This window comes from Biomphalaria glabrata, chromosome 16 (genome assembly GCF_947242115.1).
Source record: "Biomphalaria glabrata chromosome 16, xgBioGlab47.1, whole genome shotgun sequence".
Taxonomy (NCBI): Eukaryota; Metazoa; Mollusca; class Gastropoda; family Planorbidae; genus Biomphalaria; species Biomphalaria glabrata.
Genome location: NC_074726.1, coordinates 1,526,565 through 1,542,619, shown reverse-complemented (window position 1 = coordinate 1,542,619; position 16,055 = coordinate 1,526,565). Strand labels below are relative to the sequence as shown.

At 37.2% G+C, this 16,055-nt stretch overlaps 1 protein-coding gene across 4 annotated transcripts in view; it reads left to right on the top strand.

Moving 5' to 3' along the window:
* Positions 1 to 16,055, top strand: part of LOC106068585 (trichohyalin-like) — a 69,916-nt gene that overhangs the window by 35,770 nt on the left and 18,091 nt on the right. For all 4 annotated transcript variants that reach the window (XM_056014188.1, XM_056014190.1, XM_056014189.1 and 1 more), the window contains 10 exons: positions 70 to 114; positions 924 to 992; positions 1,864 to 1,908; positions 3,855 to 3,920; positions 7,747 to 7,782; positions 9,662 to 9,856; positions 10,826 to 10,872; positions 11,423 to 11,458; positions 12,886 to 12,975; positions 14,344 to 14,424. In XM_056014188.1, coding sequence (XP_055870163.1) covers positions 70 to 114; positions 924 to 992; positions 1,864 to 1,908; positions 3,855 to 3,920; positions 7,747 to 7,782; positions 9,662 to 9,856; positions 10,826 to 10,872; positions 11,423 to 11,458; positions 12,886 to 12,975; positions 14,344 to 14,424 — 710 coding nt within the window. The remainder of the gene's footprint in view (positions 1 to 69; positions 115 to 923; positions 993 to 1,863; positions 1,909 to 3,854; positions 3,921 to 7,746; positions 7,783 to 9,661; positions 9,857 to 10,825; positions 10,873 to 11,422; positions 11,459 to 12,885; positions 12,976 to 14,343; positions 14,425 to 16,055) is intronic.

The following is a 16,055-nucleotide window of genomic DNA, read 5'->3' as shown; positions in this document are numbered from 1 at the left end:
ACACGATGTTAATATTTTTTGCCGATTTCATCACTTTGTTTTCAAAAGAATTTTTTTTTTATTTTCCAGTTTTTGTGGAAGATGAAGATACAAAGGACAGTAAAGTTGAGAAAGGTAATTAAGTTATAGGTAGCAGTAACTGGGGTCTAAGAGGTACATTTGTTAATAATAGCAAAGGAAGGAGCTCAGGTGTACGAGACCATACAAGGAAACAGTTACTGTTTCCGGAGGGGTAAGGGGGAGATCATTAAAAACTTAAAACTTGATCACATAGACAGTTGACACATTGTCTAGAATACTCTAGAACGTGGTTCGAATAACTAGAAGTATAGACAGTGTACAGTCGTTGGTATGGTAACCTGTTTAGTTCCCCCGAGTCCATCCAGCTCTAATGGGTACCACACATTAGTTGGGAAAAAGTAGAGGCAGTTTGTCGTTGTGCTGGTCACGTGACACCCTCGTTAACCGTAGGTCACAGATACAGATGACCTTTACATCATCTGCCCTATAGACCACAGGGTCTGAAAGGGGAACTTTACTTTTTTTTTAGTCGACACTCAAGATTTGACCTCGAGTTCCCTCCGTTCAGAAGACAAACGCTTTAGCAGTTAGCCATCACGCTAGCTTTTGTGTGTGTGTATGCTTGAGGGCATTAAACTAAGTTTATTATAATGACTCAGTTTATAAATTTATAGTACCTTTTCTTTTAAATAGTTATTTATGATGACGTAGCTATTTATCTGTTTAAAACTTTTTTTTAGATTAATTGTTATTTTAGCTGTCGTGTTTGTGTTTGTGATGTTATTACAGCGCATTGAGCCTACATTTTGTTTGTTAACAGCGCTTTATAAATAAAATTATTATTATTATTATTATTATTTCCCCATACACCCGCTAACAAACTGTGTGTCCGGATGTTTTAGAGTCTGAGACAGACAAGCGTAAAAAACGAAAAAAGCCTCACGGTACTTTGGCACCCGATGTTTTATCAGGTAAGTGACCTATCGCTAATAACTTTTATGTTTTAATGCCTCCAGCTTTGAGCTCTTTAAATAAGGCCCCAAACAAATATGGGCCCAACTTGGCTTCCACCCACATGCCCCAAAACCATAAAATACATATACGAAATGCATAACAAAGCGTGCCGTAAGCCAAGATAAAACAGGATATTTGGATTTCAAAGGACAAAGGTTGGCTAGAAATATCACAAAGAAAAATTCATCTATGCAATAGAACGTCCGACCTCTTGCTCTTCTAAGCTTCCCTTGCAGCTAAGTGGGAAGATGTCATCTTCTGTTTCTGTGGTCAGAGATAGACGATGGCATCGCAACTGAGTGATATTAATGTCAATATAATAAAAAAAAATTCAAACTCATTATTGGAACTCAAAATCCTACTTTAAGAAGCCGAGTGTCTTACCACTCGAGGTAGCCAATCAGGGAGGAATTCTTTGAAGTTCCCTTAAGTGAAAATGATATATCCGATGTTTCATTCTCGTTTTGGGAAAAAAAAAAGCATTTATTCTTGTCCATATTATTATGATTACATTTGCATAAGCGTCTTCTATATTCCTGTAACATGATCACATCGCTCTAAACCAATTTTTTCTTGTGAACAGGTGGAAACAGGTGGGGGTATCTGGGAAAGGTAGGGTGAGTGGGACAAGGCTTCCGTTTGACTCTAGGTGTCTAATACAAATAGCTATGAAAGAATTTTTAATTTCTACACTTTATCGGGATTCGAACTCAATCCATTTCTCCACTCAGCCACCCATTCCACATATCGATTCCCACATTAAAAATAACAACTGTAGACTCAGTCTGTCACTTTCTCTAATGTGAACAAATAAATAAATATCTACAGAATGGGAGAAATCTGGCCTATCAACGCCCAGCAGGCAATCGCTCTGTAAGTATGGAAAACATTATGCATTGGTTTTTGTTTTGTTATATTACTTAACTTCGTATCGATTGTTATATTAGTCCAGTGATTCCCAAAGTGGTCTATTTAGACCCCAGGGGTCTACGAAGACTTCCAATGGGTCTACGAAAGTGAAAAAGTAAATTGGGGGTCTATGAGATGTCCATGGGGAGGGGGGGGAGGGTCTACGATAGTGGATTTCATTTAAGCAAGTCATGACTTTAATTTTCACACCCCATTAATGTACCGTAACTATTTCTAACACTTATAAATGATGTGTACCTTAGTTATAAATATTAATCCTCCTATTCAAAAGTAAAATAGTTGTATTTAATTTCAATACTAATCTAAATAGCTTAATTTTGTCTACATGTCAGTAATGCTTAACAAAAAGAAATCTAGATTTTAAAGCGTTGATTATTTATTTCCTTGTTAAATGAGCGGTTGTCTATAATAAGAGCCTTTTTATGACCATATGAAACCAATTACACTGGAGCATTATTTGAGACGATGCCACCCTGATAGAAAGATAAAAGTGAGAAAAAAAAATCGAAAACTCAAAGATAAGGTTCAGAATAGACCTACAAAATCTTTCTTCAACGTCATATAGAAAAGATGGTGGTTTGTGAGCGTCTGACAAGATCTCTTTACCTATAGCCAAATACGGAAAACACTATAGATAAAAACATTGATTTTACCAGCCCTTGAAGTAGTTTTAAAAACTGTTTTACACAAACCTTCATCTGATATTATGAAACGAATTTCTTTAAAAGCAACACTACAGTTCAAGGGCACATCGGTGGGATGAGCATTAAAGCTGCAAACTGCCTAATGGTCTTCAGCTCCATATTTTTCCCCAGGGCTGATACACGAAGCCTTTCCCATGTTTGGGTGTATAGCTGCAAAGCAGCAGAGGTTTGAAATCTGTTTTCCTTCGGCTAGGTGGGCTGCAAGCTAATGAGTCCCTCCTTCTCGAAGCTAAATGGTTTGGGCGCGAGTAACTAACCTTTGCCCCTTCTCCTGTTAGTGAAAACGGCTCCGCAGGCCCAATATTTGAGCTAAACGGGAAGGAGCAGGTGGTCTACCGAAAGCCAGAAAGCATGGCAGGGGGTCTACGAGACAAAAACGTTCGGGAACCACTGAATTATCGTAATTAAAACTGACAGAGATCGATCCAGAATAAATTAACGTAACTGTTCCAGTATTGAAATCATTCATCTTAAATGAGCTTTAGAGTATTATGCCTATATCTCGGTATTGTGTGGTTTAATGATATTACTCTTTGCGAACTATGACTCTGATATATTGTAAACTGGAACACATGAGCCTCTAAAACAGAGTTTGTACCCCAACTTAGAAAGTCCAGATACATATACATAGTATACCAAGTGTGGCCTTATGTTGTGGCAATGTGGCTATGTATTTTTACTATTGGGATTGTGTGTTTAGTACAATATAGGATTGTGTGGTTAGTACAATATGGGATTGTTTGCTTAGAACAATAATATCAAGAATCCTAATGTTAAAACATCGGGAATCGAACTAAAGCCTATCTGAGCGATGTACTATTCAGCTACTGGTCGGATGATTACCTGTTTCTGTGATGTGTGCCTCGGCCTGTTGTCGCTATGGCCACGAGTTCAGGCATTACCCACTGAAATATGTAAGGCAATGATATATTTAGGGCAATGAGATATTTGTGAGGCAATAAGACAAACAGATGTGTGAGGCGTTGAGATACGTCAGGCAATGATGTATATGATCTCGAGTTGTATAAACATAGACATGTTTTTTAAAATAAGACTTACTAAATCATCACACTGATCTAGGTCTGTATTTCTTTCTTACTGTTTCTCTCTTCTTGAGCGTATTATTTATAGTGACATCTTCTTGAAACAATGTCTGCTGTTTATTTCTGTGTTTTATTTATGCAGCGGCGTTTGGACAACCACTTGCAAGGAGAAGGGGCGGTTCTGCCAATAGCCGAGCTTCTAGCCTTAGTAAGTACAGAATTATAAAACTTACAAGATTAAGTAAACTTAAGTGAATCAACCATTTACATTTCTCTAGAGACGCAAAGTTTGGTACATCTAAAAGCAGTTTATAATATCTCTACACAGATGACAAACTAAAAGATATATACTTACATATACTTTTAACGTCATCATGATACCACAACACTATCATCATCCTACAATATTGTCATTATCCAACAAAAGTATCATCATCCCATAACATTGTTATCACCGCACAACACTATCATCATCCTACAACTGTATTATCATCCCATAACATTATCATCCTCGCACAACACTATCATCATCCTACAACTGTATTATCATCCCATAACATTATCATCCTCGCACAACACTATCATCATCCTACAACTGTATCATCATCCCATAACATTATCATCCTCGCACAACACTATCATCATCCTACAACTGTATCATCATCCCATAACATTATCATCATCCTACAACTGTATTATCATCCCACAACATTATCATCTTCGCACAACACTATCATCATCCTACAACTGTATTATCATCCCATAACATTATCATCCTCGCACAACACTATCATCATCCTACAACTGTATCATCATCCCATAACATTATCATCCTCGCACAACACTATCATCATCCTACAACTGTATCATCATCCCATAACATTATCATCATCCTACAACTGTATTATCATCCCACAACATTATCATCATAGCACAACATTAAAATCATTGCACAACTTTTATCATCCACGGACAACATTTTCAATATAAACACATTATTATCATTAACCCTTTTGTCGCTGCAAACTGAAGTGCTCTGCCCACGGTTGAGTAGATCAGCTTTATTTGGTTGGTAAGACGAGGTAGTTTTTTTGAGGCGCCTTAGTCTGATATACGCGTATCTTTTTCTCTTTTCTGAAAGCTCCAGCTACCATTTATTTTTATTAAATTCATTCACAAGCTTTCGCCTGCGTAGCATTGCACAGAGCTCTGTACAGATTGATATTTCAATGCTATTGGAGTTCGCAAGCACAGAACAGTAGCAAGTCCGTTTTATTTTTTAATTTAATTTTTTTTTTTAAATATTGGTTTACTGAATTGTTCTCGTCGAAACAAGTCTCTGCTGGGCTTTGAGCTATAGCCTTGGCTGCTGGGTAATGTGGAGTCTTTATGCTCGTGTTGCCTACCTTTCCTAGGTCACGCCTCAATTCTCTTCTTCGTATCCTGTTTTGCCAGCAGCGTGGGAGCGTATCACTGTAAGAAATCAAGAGTAAATCAGTGGAAGTCTGTGACCTAAATAGATTGGAGCAACCAATCGGTATGTCCTGCAGATTCCTGGTGACAGATAGCTTGACCATAAAGCTTACTTAAGCCTGCCTGCTTTCCTCCGGATCTTTCCATGGCCAGTAGTGATATGTCGACCGTCTTTCTCTGTCATTTGCTTGTGATCTCTTTCAATGGCAGGCCCTTCCATTCTTTCATCTTGTCTTCCCATCTCTTTCTTTGACTCTACTTCTTTTTCCCGGTACTGTTCATCATCCTACATCATCATTATAACACAATCGTCGTTATCAACATCATTATAACACAATCATCATTAGCAACATCATCATAACACAATCATCGTTAGCAACATCATCATAACACAATCATCGTTAGCAACATCATTATAACACAATCATCATTAGCAACATCAGTATAACACAATCATCATTAGCAACATCAGTATAACACAATCATCGTTAGCAAAATCATTATAACACAATCATCGTTAGCAACATCAGTATAACACAATATTAGTATAACGCAATCATCATTAGCAACATCAGTATAACACAATCATCATAATCAACATCATTATAACACAATCATCATTAGCAACATCATTATAACACAAACATCATTAGCAGCATCATTATAACGCAATCATCATCAGCAAAATTAGTATAACGCAATCATCATTAGCAACATCATTATAACACAATCATCGTTAGCGACATCATTATAACGCAATCATCATTAGCAAAATTAGTATAACGCAATCATCGTTAGCAACATCATTATAACACAATCATCGTTAGCAACATCATTATAACACAATCATCGTTAGCAACATCATTATAATACAATCATCATTAGCAACATCATTATAACACAATCATCATTAGCAACATCATTATAACGCAATCATCATTAGCAAAATTAGTATAACGCAATCATCGTTAGCAACATCATTATAACGCAATCATCGTTATCATCATCATTATAACACAATCATCATTAGCAACATCATTATAACACAATCATCATTAGCAACATCATTATAACGCAATCATCGTTATCATCATCATTATAACACAATCATCGTTAGCAACATCATTATAACACAATCATCATTAGCAACATCATTATAACACAATCATCATTAGCAACATCATTATAACGCAATCATCATTAGCAAAATTAGTATAACGCAATCATCGTTAGCAACATCATTATAACGCAATCATCGTTATCATCATCATTATAACACAATCATCATTAGCAACATCATTATAACGCAATCATCGTTATCATCATCATTATAGCATCGTTACTTTGAAACCCACATTTAGAATACTTGTGTTAACCCTCCCCCCCCCCCACAACCAAAAGAAAAAATTCTTCCCTGCTTCCTGCCCCCCCCCCCCCGTTTTTTTTTTTCAATCTTTTAACGCGTGTTTATACCCCCCGCCTATCTTTCAGGCACACATTCAGACCAGTTCTTCCTATAATGAAATCAAATTTGAACTGTTCTAAAGTTACAGCTAAACTATTAAGACGGCTTTACAAAATTTAGCTGTGCAACAATATACCTACAACATAAAATAGAATCACGAAAAGACTTGTATATTTTGGTCTTACCCTTGACCTATCCCTTAGTATATTGAACAAGATCCGCTGACCGTCATTCTCCATTCCTCTTCGTCTTTTGGCTAGGATAGAATCTCTTTCAATGACAGGCCGTCCATTCTTTTATGTTGTCTTGCCATCGATTCATCTTTTCCCCGGTACTGTTTCTTGAAAGCAAAGTTTTTTGCGAGCCCTGATGATCTTGCAATACGGACTTAGGCCTTTGTACGTCTTTCCACAGTAGTCAGCAAGTCATTGTGGGGTTCAATCTCTGTATTAATTATATTTCTAATCTCTTTGTTTTGTGATAAGGTCTATGTGTGTGATACCTAGGATGATTTTCGTAGCTTCTCAATGTCATGCTTGGATATTCACCCCCAGTTTTGCTGTCCACGATTAGCAAGCATGCAAGAATGTGGCCATGACCTATGGAGCGCGTCATTCTGATTTTAGTGTCGAAGGCTAGGAAATTGTCTTTCCTTAATGTCTCGAGTATTGCAAGATTTCGTAACGGGGGCCAATAGCTTTGTAGACTCAGGCAAAAGAACCGGAAGAGGAAGTAAAAAAAAAAAAAAAAAAAAGGCATTGATGATGTCAAATAATGAAATTTACAATGGGTGTGACAAGCTCACAGCACTGTCTAGCCATGACAAGCGTCGTGAAATTGAGCAAGAGTTAACATTGATGCTTAAACTGGGGAAAAACAATGAAGCGCACATTCTCGGCGTGGTGTAGGGCTCTAGTTTAACAGTTCGATTGCGTCTTTTTTGTTTGGGGGGGGGGGGGGAATTGGGGGGGGGGATAGGGTTTTTTAGTCTTTATTTCTCCTCCCTTGTTCCCTATTAAAATCCCCCCCCTCTCAGATTGTTTGTTTCATGTTGTTCTCTTCTATGAGGTGTCTAAATTGTTTCGCTATCTCTTAGGTGATAGAAGAGAGTCGACAATGTTAACAGGATCACGTGAGTATTTGTGTTAGGTATCCATTTGTTTTAAGGGCTAGCATGTTTCATATGTAAGTGCTTGTTTTAGATCAAGAATGGTTATTATCTGAATATGTGTATAATACTGGTAGTATTTTTTGTCATTTACGTTTTGGATTGTGTATGTAGTAAATTGCAATAATAGACAAGTTAAAACCAACCAGTAAACTGCATCACAGGATTTGGTGAAATATAAACGGCTGTGGAATACAATACAAATGAGGCGATATGTGAAATGTAAGCCATTCAATGTCTGCTAGATGCTTGTCGCGTATCAATTTGAAATGGTTATGTATCAATTTGAAATAAACCCAAGTCTAGGTCATTTAAGTTGTATATCTATGCCTGTAAAGTAAGGGTTAATTAAGCACGGAATATAGTGGTAAATTTGAATATTTTATTTTGATACAGTTTACTATTGTAAATACTGTACATTGCGGTGATTTCTAGTTTTTGAATTAAAGTTCTGTATTTGATTTAGAAGGATCTTCACTTATTCACTCTCTAAGACAGTATTTAGACCTAGAGATATTTATATCTATAGAATCCCCGGCATGTCACAGTAACTTCTTCAAACATCTGACATCTCAAGAAAGAGTCTACAAAACAATTTTACAGTAATTGTCTGTTAGTAACACAAAAATAAAACCTTCAAAAGATTGACAAGAAGTATGTTAAATAAAAAAATAATTGATTAAAAAAAATTTGTATTTTATGAAAGAGATAAGGTCTCTTCTTTCAGTTATCTCATAAGAATAATGTCGTATAGTCTAAAATAGAGCATTTGTAAATCAAATTGTTAAAGCCTTATAGTTTTCAAAACAGCTTTTGTATTTTATGAGATAGATAAGATCTATCATTTCACTCAAATCAACTCTTCCTAGCCTTATAGTCGTCACCTGTGTCACATATTTAGTCAGTCTTTACACACACACGCACATACACACACATACACACACACACACTCACACAATCGCCTGTTAACAAATAGAGTGTTGATGTGGTAAACAAAAAATGCAAACATCTAAACAAATAGTCTTTATATAAGCACCTCATGCGTTGTAATCTATCTAGTCCACTGTGCATTTTTTTTTTGGTAAAACTCTGTCATTGAGCTTCATAGCATTCTCATTAACTTAATTTCAAGCTAGAACTTTTTCTGGTCAAATGGAAGCAATCCGTACACGGGTAGGTACTTAACGTTCACTGCCATTAGTGTTTAGCCTTAGATCTCGTGTCTGGGGGGGAGGGGGGGGGTACACCTCACAGTGTTGGAAGAACTACAGAAATAAGTCAGAAAGAAAGTATGTCGGTGCTCAGGCCATTAAAGCTATTCACTATAAACTACAAACGACAATTTGTCTAGCAACTTCCATTTTATTGATATTCTCTAGAAACAAAACTATATTATTTTTGTCATTCTCTTGACATCTTTGTTTAATCCTCTTAACATTTGTGTTTAATTCTCTTTGACATCTTTGTTTAATCCTCTTTGACATCTTTGTTTAATCCTCTTTGACATCTTTGATTGATCCTCTTAACATTTGTGTTAAATTCTCTTAACATCTTTGTTTAATCCTCTTTGACATCTTTGTTTAATCCTCTTAACATCTTTGTTTAATCCTCTTTGACATCTTTGTTTAATCCTCTTAACATTTGTGTTTAATTCTCTTAACATCTTTGTTTAATCCTCTTTGACATCTTTGTTTAATCCTCTTAACATCTTTGTTTAATCCTCTTTGGCATCTTTGTTTAATCCTCTTAACATTTGTGTTTAATTCTCTTATCATCTTTGTTTAATCCTCTTTGACATATTTGTTTAATCCCTCTTTGACATCTTTGTACACTATCATTTCAGCTGTACCACCTGTACCCAAGACCGCCCCAGAACGCTGGCGATGGGCCTTAAGAAAAGTCACTCGTAGGCTGTTCATCGGATCTGATGCTCGACAGAGTTATCCCTCTGCTTTCCCACCGGGTTCCACTTTTAAGACCCAAACACAACCATCGTTTGCTGATAAGGAACGCAGCAAGAGGTCGGCGATGAAATTAGGTCAGTACAACAAAAAGATCTTTTTTTTTTCCTTTCAACTTTGTAGATCCGATAGGTGGTGACCACGTGACTACATATGGCTAAAGTAAGTAAAGTAAACTTTCCCTTTCAGACCTTGCGATCTATGGGGCAGATGATGTTAAGGTCATTGGTTTCTATGGCCAACGGTTAACGAGCAAGGTGTCATGTGGCCAGCACAACAACCAACCGCCTTTACTTTCCCCAACTAAAGTCAGGTGCCCATTAGAGTTGGGTGGACTCAGGTGCGCCCTAGGAATCCCGAAATTCAAAATCACAGGGGCGCTTGACCTCTGAACTAGAGGTCCTGGGTTCGAATCCCGGTGAAGACGTACGGTTTACTCCATTTTAAAAATGTGTTCGCACTAAACTATTCGAATCTTCTCGGCAGATATAGACTCCAGAGGAATTGTTTAATGTAAGACCAATACATCTTTGGTACATGCTTTAGATTCTAGTTTGCTGGTTTTCGGGATGACCACCTGGTCTTGTGATATGCGCTCTGGACTGGCGTCTCGACGGTTCCTCCAACCTGTCTTCTCCTTTGGGACGGTTTGGTCTAGGGACTAGACTTCATTTCTATTCAAGTAAACAAACATTACCCGACTAGTTGGCTAAATCAGATTTTTTTTTCCTTCGGCTCATACATTATCGAAATGATATAATCCTGTTCCCCAAACGATCTGCTTTTTTTAAAATCAAAGATTATATCTGGCACTCTGAGTGTTGGACTACTATTGGAGTTCCAAAGTTTAGACCTTATTTAAGTTTTCTAACCTGCAGCAGGCCTTGGGGGTCAGTGCGTTGTGAGAGGTTAAGAACTGAATCTAACTGTTAGACCATGCAGACTTCCATTAAGGGCGATGCACTTAAATAAAATGTGTGCCAACATTGAATTGAAATCTTTGAAACCATGCCAGTATTACATGTCGTGTCTTCTATTCAATACAGATAAAGGTTGGTTCGACATGAGATGGGACGACATTGGTAACGAAAAGGTCAGTAGTTTGAAGGTGTTATTATCGTGTCCGAAAAAGTAGGAGACTTTTTTGTATCGAAAGTTACGAGGAAAAAAAAAGAAAAGCAGAGAATAGAAACTATGTCATATTTTATTGATGTCAAATAAATATAGATTAAAGATATAGATAGATAGATAGATAGATAGATAGATAGAGATAGATAGATAGATAGATAGATAGATAGATAGATAGAGATAGAGATAGATAGATAGATAGATAGATAGATAGATAGATAGATAGATAGATAGATAGATAGATAGATATTGATAGATAGATATTGATAGATAGATATTGATAGATAGATAGATAGATAGATAGATAGATAGATAGATAGATAGATAGATAGATAGATAGATAGATAGATAGATAGATAGATAGATAGATAGATAGATAGACAGACAGACATACAGACAGACAGAATTGTGGAGTGTTTTCCCTTAGATTATTTTTTAATATATATTTTGCTTCTTTTTTTTATTTACCAAATAAAAAATTTTAACATTTCTACCTATTTTTTTATGTAATGTAGGCTATACTTTCCGAAACAGAATCGGCCAGCGCTCAGGTAGGCTGAATTGAATGATATGCTAATAATAACATTGTTTTTGTCACTGATTAGTAGATCTTTGCCAAGAATAAGCAATAAATAGCATTAAGAAGATGTCTGTTCAAAGATATAGATTATTTTTCTTTTTTCGAAGTCGATACATTTACAGCCATACATTTAAGTTTTATACTAGCTGTCACAGTCACACCATTACCGCAATACACACAGTCGTACACTTACAGTCACCCAGTTACAGCCATAAAGCTGCGTTGTACAGACATGCACCTACAGCCATACACTGAGATAAACTTACAGTCACACGTTTACACCCATGACCTTACAGCCATACACATACAGCTACGCAGTACAGCCATGCACTTACAACCATACACATACAGCTACGCAGTACAGCCATGCACTTACAACCATACACATACAGCTACGCAGTACAGCCATGCACTATAAGGCATACACATACATAATGATGGCTGCCTGGTCGTGCGGTTTGCGCGCTGGTCTGTCGTTTGGATTTATCGGTGGTCCCGGGTTCGAAGCCTGCCCGCTCCCATACCCCGTCGTCCTGCGGGAGGTTTGGACTAGGAAGTAAACTATCTTCAACTCTGAAGGAACATCCGAAACATGTCAAACAAACAAACACTTAGTCATACACTTACAGCCATACACTTACAACCATACACATAAAGCTACAGTCTTACAGTCATACACGTAAAACCATACATTCACAGTCTCAAAGCTACAGCTATACACATACAGCTATACACTTAGTCATACACTTAGTCACACCGTTACAGCCATGCACTCACAGCCATGCACTTACATCTTAAGTCGCATGTTCTTGTCATATTTCTGTATCAGCTATTGACATACAGATATTCTTTTTGTATTAGAGACTTACGACCTTCCATTCTTGGCTGTCCTGTGTGAGGCTTCGGCTATCATAGGTGAGGCTTGGGCTGTCCTGTTTAAGGCTTGGGCTGTCCCGTGTGAGGCTTGGGATGTCCTGTGTGAGCCTTGGGATGTCCTGTGTGAGGCTTGGGCTGTCCTGTGTGAGGCTTGGGATGTCCTGTGTGAGCCTTGGGATGTCCTGTGTGAGGCTTGGGCTGTCCTGTGTGAGGCTTGGGCTGTCCTGGGTGAGGCTTGGGCTGTCGTAGGTGAGGCTTGGGATGTCCTGTGTGAGGCTTGGGCTGTCCTTGTGAGGCTTGGGCTGTCCTTGTGCGGCTTGGGCTGTCGTAGGTGAGGCTTGGGATGTCCTGGGTGAGGCTTTGGCTAGGATTAAGTAATCTTCAATTCTGATTGAAGCATGTAAAAAAAAAAAGTTTCTATGCACACGTGTCGACAAGCTCAGTTTGTGACGCACCTCTGTTTATCGTAACTCAGCAAGCGTATAGATCTGTCCTATCTAACACGCTTCGTTCTGTCTCCAGGCAAGCGATCAAACTTTACTAAGCCTGTCAAACGTAGCGAGTGCAGATCTGGCTGACTCTAAAAGACGCGCTACTGCTGATAACATTAAGGTACCTTATTTTAGATTGTTTATTTAGAACTTTTCGTTTAGTAAAGATGAATTTCAATTTAAATTAATTTCCAGTCAACTTTTGACCAGCCAATGTATTTTTATTTTTGTGTGTATTTCGACATGTAAACATGGACATTAAACACAAGCGGTGGAAGTGTATACTAGCCAATCTTTTAGTTGATTACTGTAACATAAGATTGTCTACATATTCTTTACGACAGGGGTGGGCAAATTACGGCCCGCGGACACCTACAGAACTCAGGTGTATTCACAATATATACATATAAAAATGCAAATATATTAAAAATAATTCTAAATATCTCTATAAACATTGAAACTGTCCCAATATAAAGAAAATCCAAGTAAATGAAGATTTAAGCAAATTGGCTATACTTCAATGCACTCAGTCAAAGACACAGTCTCAGTCCATTATTTATTCAATGCTATGAAGAACTGTGCTGATTGGTGGGCGTGATTGCAAGTGCAGCAACTAATGGAACTCGATCTGTGACTGACAAAAACAGTTGTTGTTTTTTTTTTAAATAAAGAATATCTTAACCATAAACTCTAAACAGGAAAGTTTGCACAAAGCTGCATAAAAAATCACTATAAAAGGATGCAATCCTGAAATTATATAAACCTTATTGAATATTTATTCACTATTTTGTTACGTACGATTAATAAGAGTTTAAAAGTTCAGCTTGATCCGAGATTGGGTGTGGTAGAATTAACGAGTGCAATTATCTAAGGGGACCAAAACCTACACATTTAGCTGTACATTTGAATACTGAAGGATACGTTTCCCTTGTTGGTATCAAACAAAATAATCAATTACCGGTTGTTAAGTGATAATTTTGTTTTTATTCACGTCTTTTCTAAGTGAACCAATACTTGTTGGAAGTTTCAGCTTGATCCGAGAATGGGTGTGGGAGAAATAATGTGTATAAACCTTTTACCAGACAAACAAAACCGAGCGAGCTGATATAAGCTTTGTCATTCAGGATGTGACAAAAAAAAAAGAAAGACCCCAGTGAATTGACATTGTACTTCAACTCGGCTTCGAGCTGTTTTCAACACAATGAATCAACAAGTTGTCTCTCTTGTCTCTCCACTCTCTCTCCTCCACTCACCTGAATCCCTTTTTCTGATTTCTATTCCAAATCGGCTATTCTATTTTCTATTTCGAATCGGCTCTTTTTTTTTTTTTTTTTTCGAATTGGTTCTTCCCTTTACACGTCTGAGTACATTCATCCAAAATTCATTATAAAAAAAAAAAAATTTAAAATGCATTTGTATTTTTATATTTAATGTTTGAATTCTCTCACTTGCTTTTCGTTTGTCACTTTTCATGTTTTCGTCCCTTCAGATGTTACAAAAGTTCACCCAATCATTTATAAGTGATAAACAAAAAGCCAGGACGAAGTATGACAAAAAAGACCTAAGACCGGTAGATACAATAAGATATATAAATCTTACATATTCCTTTTTGGTCTGTTCCACTGTTCATCACTAAACTCTCGTTGAATTGAGTGTAAATTTTGTTATTACTGTTGTTGGTCATTTTTTTTTTTATTATTGATGTTTTTTTAATATTATGGTTGTTGATGATGATGTAGTTATTGTTTTTACTATTATTATTATGTTGATTTGTGTGTGTGTGTGTAGTGCACATTAAGTATAAACTAATATGAAGATTAGTCTAGTCCAGGTTTAGTTATTATAATGCACTAAATACAAATAAAAATCCATCTAGAAACGAATGTAAGCTTAAGATCAAAGATAATTTACAATATAGATCAGTGCAGGAAGTACAATTATTTATGTAGTCATTGCAAGGAACGAAAGTGTAGTCGATTATTTAGCATAGATCTATGTCACTTGCAGATATAACGAAAGTGTAGTCGATTATTTAGCATAGATCTATATCACTTACAGATGTAACGATTTTACGGTTACATTCACTCCCCCCCCCCCCGACATGTCACGGGGGCGGAGACATTTTACACAATATAGGTCGGAATATCAATACATCAGAAGTGTAGACCACCATGGTAGGAGAAGTATAATCCTGGAAATATCCTGAAAGAGGACATTTTTTTAAAGGCTTTCTCTAGGTGACAAGGGCAGAGTTACGAAACATGGTTTTGTGTCACTTTGGACAATCATTACAAGGGCAGAGATACGAGACTCAGGTATCTGTCGATTTGAACAATCATAAGAAGAGCAGAGATACGAGACTCAGGTATCTGTCGATTTGGACAATCATAAGAAGAGCAGAGATACGAGACGCATGTATCTGTCGATTTGGACAATCATAAGAAGGGCAGAGATACGAGACTCAGGTATCTGTCGATTTGGACAATCATAAGAAGGGCAGAGATACGAGACTCAGGTATCTGTCGATTTGGACAATCATAAGAAGGTCAGAGATTACTTTACTGTTTTATGCCTCAACATCTATCTGACGTACATTAGCAATTAAGGAATGAATAAAAGCCACGGGTCTACGGAGGCCGACACGAAATGGTATGACCCTATTTTCAGTAATAGTGGAACCCGTTGTGCTGTTAGCAAACATTAAACCGAATAAAGCATCTGGACCTGACGGTATTCCGGCTAGATTATTCAAAGTACTAAGCAACGAGCTAGAACCACTATACAAAATACTTTTTTCGGGCATCGCATAATCAAAGAACCGAGGGACTGGATAAAAGTTAAAGTTGCTCCACTTTTTAAAAAGGAGATAAATCTCATCCCTGAAATTACAGACCAGTATGACTCACATGTACAAGACTGGAATATCTGTAAGTGGACAAGCTCTCATCCGAATCACAAGAAAGATGACGCATATTATAAGCTTTCCAGACAAGATTAACGTCTAATCTTTCGACTCAGGGCCGGAATCACCAGAATAAGACAACACATGTACCGGAAACTTTAAAATTGGAACCATGTAGAATGTCGCCAGAGAATGGTGACCATGCCCTTTAAAACTGCTATCTTTACCGAAAGGCCCGTACAAGACACTGGGACCCAAAACACCCCAATAGGAAGAAAACTATATGGAGATCTCTCTGA